The sequence below is a fragment of the Helianthus annuus genome, chromosome 17, assembly GCF_002127325.2.
Source record: "Helianthus annuus cultivar XRQ/B chromosome 17, HanXRQr2.0-SUNRISE, whole genome shotgun sequence".
In the NCBI taxonomy this organism is placed as follows: Eukaryota; Viridiplantae; Streptophyta; class Magnoliopsida; order Asterales; family Asteraceae; genus Helianthus; species Helianthus annuus.
The window spans coordinates 165,956,375-165,966,184 of record NC_035449.2 but is presented as its reverse complement, the minus strand read 5'-3'; the positions used below and the strand labels follow the sequence as shown (position 1 = coordinate 165,966,184).

At 38.1% G+C, this 9,810-nt stretch overlaps 1 protein-coding gene across 1 annotated transcript; it reads right to left on the bottom strand.

Annotated features, from left to right (window-relative positions):
• Positions 1-6,966: 6,966 nt before the first annotated feature.
• On the bottom strand, positions 6,967-7,983 carry LOC110925183 (FBD-associated F-box protein At1g66310). Its single transcript, XM_022169152.2, has one exon. It carries the CDS (start codon positions 7,981-7,983, stop codon positions 6,967-6,969), a length of 1,017 nt encoding a protein of 338 aa, XP_022024844.1.
• Between the last annotated feature and the right edge of the window lie 1,827 nt (positions 7,984-9,810).

Genomic DNA, 9,810 nt, shown 5'->3' with positions numbered 1-9,810 from the left:
AAACTAGCTTGTAAAGCATTATGTTTGCCTTGCAACTCAGACATGTTTTCCTCTAAATCAGCACATTTAACATGCAAACTGTCACAATTATCACAATTAATATCTGTGGGTTCATCGACACATACCTGACTTGATGAACTGTCGACATTAGCCATAAAGGCTGAATGGAGAGAGGACGAAGAATAAGCAGCTTGATCCACCAAGATAGATCTTCTTTGAGTTCCTGCTGCAGCTTCCTCCAATAGCTCATCAATGTCTACATCAACTGATACACTTGAGGCCTCACCCACATGATCATCACCTGAATTTGAGGATTCTTCATCTGAACTCCTGCTGTAACCCGAAGAGTCTTCATCCTCAGAAGATTCACCACCATTGGCGGAAGATTCTCCACCACTGGTGTGAACTAAATCCTTCACAACTTCAGCAAAACATGCTGTTCCGTCTGGAGCATCACCACTCAACTGGATCGACCAATCACAACCTTCATCTACTTGAACCACAAGTGCCTGGTTGGCATTTGATGGTCCCGCTTGGCTTGAGTTGTTAACAGGTACCAATGTACGCTCGTTGTTCCTTACTTGATTCTGATTTGCCCTGTTGCCTTGACCTCTGAAAGGATTCTGGTTCCCATGTTGAGGTGGCCTCGTACATTCACGTTTGAAATGACCACGTTCACCACAATTAAAGCACTTAACAGCCTGCTTATCGAACCCATACTTGGTATCTTTCTTGCTTTCCAAGCTGGTTCTGCCCGTTCTCTCCATGAAATCCTTTGCTCGCCTAACAACACTGGCGAAGGCCCACTTGATGTCCATCATCTCCATCTCCTCCTTATCGATCTGCTGATAGTCTTCTTGTGTCAGATTAATGTTGCCAATCTGACCTTCCACTAACCCATAGTACGCGCTCACTAAAGTGTTAAGCAGCTCCATGTGTTCCTTTGCTACTTCCACACTGACCTTTGAAAAGCTTGAAGTGTCGAGCCGTACTGTATTTGGTTTTGATTGTTGACCAGCTGATGATGTACTTCCATAACACGCTTGTTGTTGAGCAGGAGGAGGTGGTTGTAGTGGATTTCCATACAAGTCAGTGGTGGGAGCTGGCTTAACAGGGACTTGTATCTGATTGCCATATAGATCGGTGCTTGTGACAAACGCCGTTTGAAGTGGAGCATGTGAACCGGGTCTTGCAGACGAAGTACTAGAAGTTCCATAGTACATATCAGGATTGCTTGGCACGATGGATCTTGCAGAAAAAGTACTGGAAGTTCCATAATACATTTTAGGATTTTGTGGCACTGGAACTCTTTTTGCCTTTAAGGTTTCCTCCTGATCTTTGTTTTCCAAGAGCTGAACAAAGTCATTGATGTGCGTTGTAGCCAAAACTCCATTATACTTTAGAATTTCCAAAAAGCTATTCCACTGAGGTGGCATCGCATCTGCAAACTTCTTCACAACCTCTGCTGGAGTTGTTACTACTCCAAAATTGCCCAACTCTGTAAGCAAGTGATAAAACCGGCTTGTCATATCTCCCAACAATTCCTTATCCATACGCGTGAAGCCATCGAATTCTTTCTTGAGTAGATCATGTCGCAATTGACGTGTTGCTTCATTCCCTACCCCTCTGGTCTTCAACGTGTCCCACAGCTTCTTCGTTGTCTTGAAGCTGACAAACTGGTGGTAGATATCTTTGCTTAACGCCTGAGTGAGAATGGCGTATGCTTTCTTTTCCAGATCATATGTCTTCTTTTGATCTTCAGGAAGATCGGCAAACGTAGCAGTAGATGAAGCAGCAACCTCTATAACTTGATCGAAATCTGTGGTGAAACGTATCCACAATTCTGTATTTTGACCAAGAACGTATGTACGAAATCTATCAACCCAACCCGGATATTCGTTCAAGTGCATCAACTTTGGAGGACAATTTAAACTTCCGGTTTCGCTTTTGCTTAATAGAATACTTTGAATACTCGGAGTTTGATTTGATACGAATGCCCATTGACCGGTTGTTATGGCATTGGCTTGTGAAGATGTCGACACAGGAGATTCGGCCCATGAGGGAGATAAACTCGTATTCGTATACTTTCCCCCATCCGGAGCCGGAGTACCCCACCAACTTGGATTCATTTTAAATGCTTGACGATGAATACCTAATCAACACACTTGAAACAGACGGTTAAAACACTTATGTAATTTTTTTTTTTTTTAAGAATTTTGACAATGTTTAACAAAGTCCCACTAAACAAAGATAATCGTTGAAGTCGACGAAACGACTTAAAAGTCGAAGCAGATGTTGAAGTGATTTCGGTAAGCCCAAATAGAAGCCCAAATCTTGTGCGAGTAGACAAGTCTTGTGCGACTCCAATTTTGTGCGACTCAAATCTTGTGCGATCAAGTCAAATTTCGTGTGACTAAATCTGTTATGCATGCATGGATTTTGGGCCAATTCATCTTGTGCGATCCCAAGTAATCAATTCTTGTGTGACTAGATCCCAAATAGATATCCAACAGGAGCCCACTTTAAGGTGTGATATAATCAGAAGCCCAAATTGAAACCCAATTCTTGTGCGATTCCAATAGTCTTGTGCGTATGAAACTGTTGTGCGATTGAATATGTTGTGCAATTAACAATCTTGTGCGATTCAATCCTTGTGCGACTGTCAAGTTATTTTTGACTTTGTATCATCTGACACAAGGTTGCTTTTGTCATACCCACTTTCGGCTACACAAGTTCCAATTCTACCAACCAAATGATGGTGAAATATCTTAATCAAACACCACTTTCCAAGACATAAACACAAGCACAAAATACTTGACCAAAATCAAATGGTTGAAAAGCACAAGAATACTTTGAATATGATATGAATATATGAAGAACAACCCAGAAAATTTGAATTTTCCGGCAAACTTATGAGTTTTCTGGTGAACCGACAAATTTCCGAACACAAATTCTTGCTTGAAACTTCACTAAAAACCAATTTTTAACATGTGAAAATGAGAAATAAAGAGGTTTTTATAAGAACTTTCAGCAAAAGAAGCAGATTTTCGAAATTTTAAACAGAAATTTTCAAGAAAAACTAAACTTCAAAAACCCGAAACACACCCGAAAACACTCAGTTTTAACAAGGAGAAGAGCCAAGGCTCTGATACCACTTGTAGGTCCGGCTAGGGGAGGATCTAGTCGCCTAATCCTTGTGTACAAACACACCCGGTTGTGCGGAATCCAACCGGAGATGCAAACCGAGATAGAGATAAACAAGAACACGAGATACAAGACATGTATACCGTTTAACACAATCGTCTATTCAAACCGACAGAGTTTTGTTACAGAAATATATCATAAGAACTACAACCAAAACTCTCGATTCTCTCTATTCTCTCGGGTTCTTCTTTTTCGTCCACCTCCCTCTTTTCAGTGTGTATGTATGTTGTATTTTGTCTGTCTGTGTCCACCGCCACACACCACACAAGTGATTTGTTTACAAAATATATATGTTTCACTTGTGCGATTGGTAGTAGGGTTCGGTCCAATAATGCATCAGCCCACACAAAGAGGCCCAATAGCAATGTTTCCGCCCACATGCATGCTATACGTACATTAAATCAATTTCTTTCAAACATGTGAAGTTTAGTCAAAGATATGACATCATCATGACATCATCATGATGATGTCATGATGACGTGTCAAGCGGGAAACGTTCTCGGCTCTCCTTGCCTCGCGTGTCGAACTCTGGGGCGCACGACGGAGGAATGTCGTGACGTCGGGCTTGAGCTGAAGCTAACCGGGTCGAACCGAACCGAGTTGAACCGAGCTAAGTCGCGTCCACATGATATGTATCAACAGAATGGCAGACCAGGACTCTGTCAATTTTACTAAGACTTCTGCCGTCATCCGTCATATGTGGTCATATGTGTATATGAACAACCAAGCATATTGTATTCAGATAGGCCTGCTGACCGGATAAACTGATTGAAGCTTTCTGCCGCTTGAGGGTTGAATCTGGAATTCCTCCTTTCTCTGGGTTCCCTAACACAACTAAAGTCGCCCAAAAGAATCCAGGATCCGTTGTGTGAGCTTAAAAGATTAAGCAGATTCGACCACAGATCTTTTTTACTATTATTATTATCATGGGGAGCATAGATATTCACAACATTGACATTCCCAACCCCATTTGTTAATTCACCCATAGTAGCCAAAAAATGTCTGTTTGCGACCGATGATTTTTTAATGAAAATAGATGGATCCCAAATATTCAATAAACCCCCCGATCTCCCAGTAGCATCTACTGCTTCTGAATCAAAATAGGGGTTACCCCAAAAAGAGTTCACCTGTAACTTTTCCGAGTCTGTAAGCTGGGTTTCTTGTATTGCAACGAAATTGACCCTGTTGTGCTTGATCAACTCTTTAATATGCATCGCCTTCATGGGGTCCCCCGCTCCCCTAATGTTCACGGATAGATAATTCATTGGGAATTGATCGACACCCTTTCACCTATCACTTGCTTCCTGATGTCATTTTCTTTGCCATTCATGTCAAAATCCAGACACTCTCCGACTTCTTTTGTGAGACTTACTTCCTTTTCCACCTCCAGGTCCTCCTGTTGTGAAACCGATCCCTTTTCCTTTGATACACCATCATCGAATTTAGATCCAGTGTTTCTCCCTTTACTTTTCGGACAATCTCCATTGCGTGGGGTCCAGAGCGAGTCTTTCATTCTCATAGAAGGAAATCTGAATTTAGATTTCTTGCCAAGACCAGCTCGATTTGAATTTGCAGAGATTTGTTTCCATGTTTCTGCCATGTCGTATGGAGGAATGTTTAGGTCAAGAGTCTCTTTCCCCTTAACCTGTTGTAGTAGTGCTCTTAGGTTGAAAGGATCTGGAGACTCTGAATTCTCCTCATTTGTAGACTTGGGCCGGGCTGCATAATTATTATCTGAATTTTCAGATGGGGGAGTCTCCAATATAGGCCCAGCATCAAAAAGCTTGTTAAGCCCAAGACCATCCTCATTATCTGCTAGACAAGTAGGTCCACCATGTGGAGGAGGTGGAGGGGTATCATATGGGCCCATTTCCGAACCCACCGAATTTGATGATACGACCTTTTAGGGTTAATGTCTTTGTGTCTACAGTCATTGGATTTCGAAAAAGGAGAACTAATATCACCAGCCGACTTTGGAGACTGTGCTGAACACCTTCCAGTATCCCTATTATTGTTGCCTTTGTTTCCAAGAACTCCGACTTTTGGGCTACCCTTTTCAACTACCGAAGAATAGTTGCTGGAGCATGACTGTCCAGATTCCGCCTGAGTTTTTGAATTATTCCGGTCAGTGGGCGTAACGGGAGTGAACAGGGACTCATCACAAATATCTTCTGTAATTAGAATATCATGTGGACGACCGTGCCAGGCAATAGTTAGAATGCTATTTATGCGGCCAACTTTGCTGGTAATGATACACACTGAATTAACCGATAGGTCCAAATCTTCGTCGTCAGCTTTGGAAGGGATTACCACTGAACCAATCAAGTTTCTTATTTGATCAAAAATGTTTGGACCCCAGAATTGAAGCGGTACCCCCCTAATATAAATTCTTGCTAGTGGTTGATAGTTATTATATTTGGTAGGAGTTAGATTCCTTTGAAATGCTCAATTTCATTACCACAAGCTAACCAAACATGTTTCTTTTTATTCTATCAGAATAATCCATTCTTTTCCACCTTTTATTCCTTTCTACCAAACGCTACCTAAGTGTTTATAAACTTATTGGGTCACCATCACATGTTGGTGAGCCATTTTTGGTATAGTCGTAGGTGCAACCATGATAGGCATAGAAATCAAAACCATTGCGCTTATATCTATCCTGCTCACATCAACAAGTATATGTTGTCCAAACCTATACAAAAAGGCATAACTAATTAGTGTCATGTTGAATATTAAATCGCCTTGTTATAACCTTAATACTTAAGAGAAACAAGTAATAAGATTGTTGAAAAGGCATGTATATTAAGTTTTGAATTCTATGATATCAAGTCTTTTTATGAATTTAATGAGAAAGACTGAAATGCAGACAACAGATCACCACATTCTCTGCAGACTGCAATCATGGTATTTCAAGATACATCTCTTTCCAGCATTTCATCAAACAAAACACATGGTATGCGTACGTTGAAACAAGTGAACCCACGAGGGTTTGTGACTCTAATCCTGACTTATAACATGTGAAATCACTCTTTCAAACCTTTTGTTCAGATACAAACATGAAGAACAATAGCAATGGTGATTGAATTGGCCTTAAAATGTTGCAATCATTATACCAATAATATAATGGTTTCTTACTGGTTTGATGACTCTCTTAAGGAAATTACTTAGATCATTAACACAAGTGAAACCAACTTCTTATAAAATTGCCTGCAAAAGCAAATTATAAACAAACCTTCTGAATAGGTAAAAAAAAAAAAAAAAAAAACCATTTCCACAAAACAAAAAATAATAGAAACAAAATATCTAGTCATCACAATTTTATAATAAACAATGAGTTGTCTCAATGTGCAGGTAGAAGTTTTAGATTGCATCATGCATATGCTGCTCATTTCACAAAATTAACTAATAGTAGAATGAGACCAATATTTTCCATGAAAATGGATCTCACAGTGCTTCGAAGCCTTAGGAAGCTTACGCAAGTTTGCACAAAACCACGTTTCTTCTTCAACGTTGCAAGACTCTCTCCAAGTGATTGTTATATTCTTCAACACCGCGGAATTCTTCAGCATGTATTTCAGAAACAGCATATCACGTTTCCACAACTTACAAATTAAAATCTTGATGGTTGTAAGATTTGTTAGCATACAAGCCGGAACGGACTTTGGTTCCACCCATGTATGAATTAGTTTCTAACTCAAACAAGATAGACAAGTTAGTACATTTCAATATATGGTTGGGTAACATGTACAAAAAGGAAAATGGTCATATCAACAGCCCAGGTACCTCTTCAACGTACAAATGTTTCAGCTCAGGACAACTTTCAAGAAACTGAAGGATTGATCTAGAATGCTGGAAATTCTTCAACTTCAAGTGCTTCATATTTGGAAAGATGGGCAGAGGTGAAGTGAATAGGAAACTTACATTTTGAACAAAGAGTGATTTGACTCCACTTAATCCATTTAGAAGCTCAACCAACAGATGATGACGATCAAATATTATTTCACTAAATGAAACAGAAGCCTCAACCAATGACGACAAATCTTCCATTACAAAAACCGAGCACAACATACCACCAATACATAGGTATTCCAGATCAGGGACGTTTAAAAAAACTTTGTTGATAACAGATGTATGATGTGGCCATGTTAATATCAATCTTTTCAAAGTAGGGATATTGGATATGTAATTTTCTTTATTCACTTTGCACATAATATGCAAAGATAAATTTTCAAGCAGTGGGCAACCATTGATGAGTTTATACAATGCATTAATGTAATGATCGGTGTAAACGCTTATGTCAAGTGATTTCAGGCAAGGAAGATAAACCAAAGGCAGATCCGTCAAAAAACTCCGAACATAATCACAAAAATCTAATTTTAGTTTTGTGAGTGTCTTGCAAGTGAACATGCTTAAAGGCAACTTAGGTGAAAATGAGGTAACGTCTATGTCAAGCTCACGAACGTTTAACCTGACTGCCTTATCAATCCAATTTGATACTCTTGACTTCAGAGTCCAACGTTTAGAAAAGTGTAACCGAAATAACTGAAGGTGGGATGCCTTACAAACGTTCATTACCCAGTCTCCAAATTTTATCAAGATGTTTTTATCATGGAATGTATCATCATCAAAGTCAAGATTCGTGACAAGCCTCCATTTGTACCTCCAACTTTTGGATAAAATGCTAGTTTGCACAGCATCTTTCGTAGGCATTGAAGAGAGTATATGTGAAGCTATCTCTTCAGGCAACATGCTAAGCCGGTCTACATTCTTTGAACTCATTGCGCATCTTAAAAAACAAACACAATCAAACACAAAAGTTCATAATCAAACTGTATTTATATTAAAGTTGGATCGTGCGAGCATGTTAATTTATAATCAAACAAAAATATTCAAAATCAAAGATGAAAAATACCAGATTAAGCGAATTGTTAGTTGTTACGAACAAGAAAATCAATTAGGGTTTAAGATTTGAATGTATATAGAGACCATGTTCATGAAACTCGTAATGACATTCAATTATTTAAAGCCCAAAGCAAAGCCCATTAAAATCCCAAGTTAAAGTGTTACACAATATACTTTTTAGCTTATATTTAAATCACTTTCTAATTTAGTATTTTTTTTTTGAACGGAGTGATGCACACTATATTTTGTAACTTATATTTAAATCACTTTCTAATTTTGTTTTTTTTAACCGCTAATTTCTTTAATCTCTTGTTGTCTGTGGGACTTGAACTCAAGACCTTTCCAACTTAGGTGTTTTTAAAGGTTTTGTCTTTCTCAATGGACCACCATCCCATTGGTACTTTCTAATTTAGTTAATCAAGATATTACATTCAGGGTGTTTGAGATTGAGTTTGGAAATGAGTTATTGACTTATTAGTTTATTGTTTTTTAAAAAACCAATAAGTTAAAAAAATTAAAAAAGTGTTTGGCAATGTTAAAAGTGCTTTTTATTTTGGTTTTTTTAATTTTTTAGGGCTTCGACCCAATGTAAACACCAAATGTTTTTCAAAAGACACAAAATTCTGGCTTTTAAATGGCTTTTTCCTTTTTGATCATTAAATTAACAATTTATCATCTCTTTTGAAATAACAACTAAATATTGAAACTTATTCTATCATTTTTAGTCATTTTACTTTTCTTATCACAAAAGCTAAACCAAACACTTTTTTAGAAACTTATTTTGAAAAATACATAAGTTAATAAGCACTTTTAACAAAAAAAAAAACACCTTTTACAGAACTAAAGAAAATAAGGTTTAAAAGATTAATCTAATATTATTGAGCCTCAGATCGGTTCCTTGGTCTTGTCGGCAAAGTAAATTCGGTTCCAGTGTCGGGGAACAAAACCACACAAGACACATGGACTTAAATCCCAATATATTAATTAACCATGTTAAAAACTCAAGTATTATACAGTCGAACAAATGAAGTATTAGATATTTAGTGTGAAAGCACCGGATCAATGACGAACATCAACATTGCACTTGATTCAAGACGTGAAACCAATAAAAACATAAAAGATATAAAGATGTAGGAGATGAAACAATTTATTATTGAATCAGTCATCCCAGATTAGATAAACCGAAAAAGTATACATCATCTACAAGCTAGTTTAGATCACTAAGATCTAAACCTAGTTTTCTCTCACTAACACACAGTCACTCTCTCTCTAGAATGTGCACATACTGTTGAGGAATTTCTGGGGTTTGTGAGAGTTGCACAAGGCTTTTCATAGAGATCTGCCCTTATTCTAACCTATACAACACACATATATATAGGCTATGGCAAAACAACAAACTCGGACCCAAGTCCTGACACAAAACAAAAGGCCTAGTCCGAATATAATCATAAATTCGGACAAGACTACATCATACTAGTCAGTTCTTGTGAGACTAAGTACTGACAAACAAACAAAGACAAATATGGACACTTAATACATAAGTTTTGACAAACCAAAACCTCAAATTCGGACCCCATAACACTTATACTGTCCGAATTTGTTCAATAACTTTGACTTGGGTCTTTGACTTTGTTGACCAGAACTAATAAAGCACAGTTACCCGACGAGAACTGCACTTACAGACTCCCCCTTAACTGTTGCTAT

Coding starts and splice junctions, on each gene's coding strand:
- LOC110925183 (XM_022169152.2), bottom strand. CDS start 7,983: ATGAGTTCAAAGAATGTAGACCGGCTTAGCATGTTGCCTGAAGAGATA.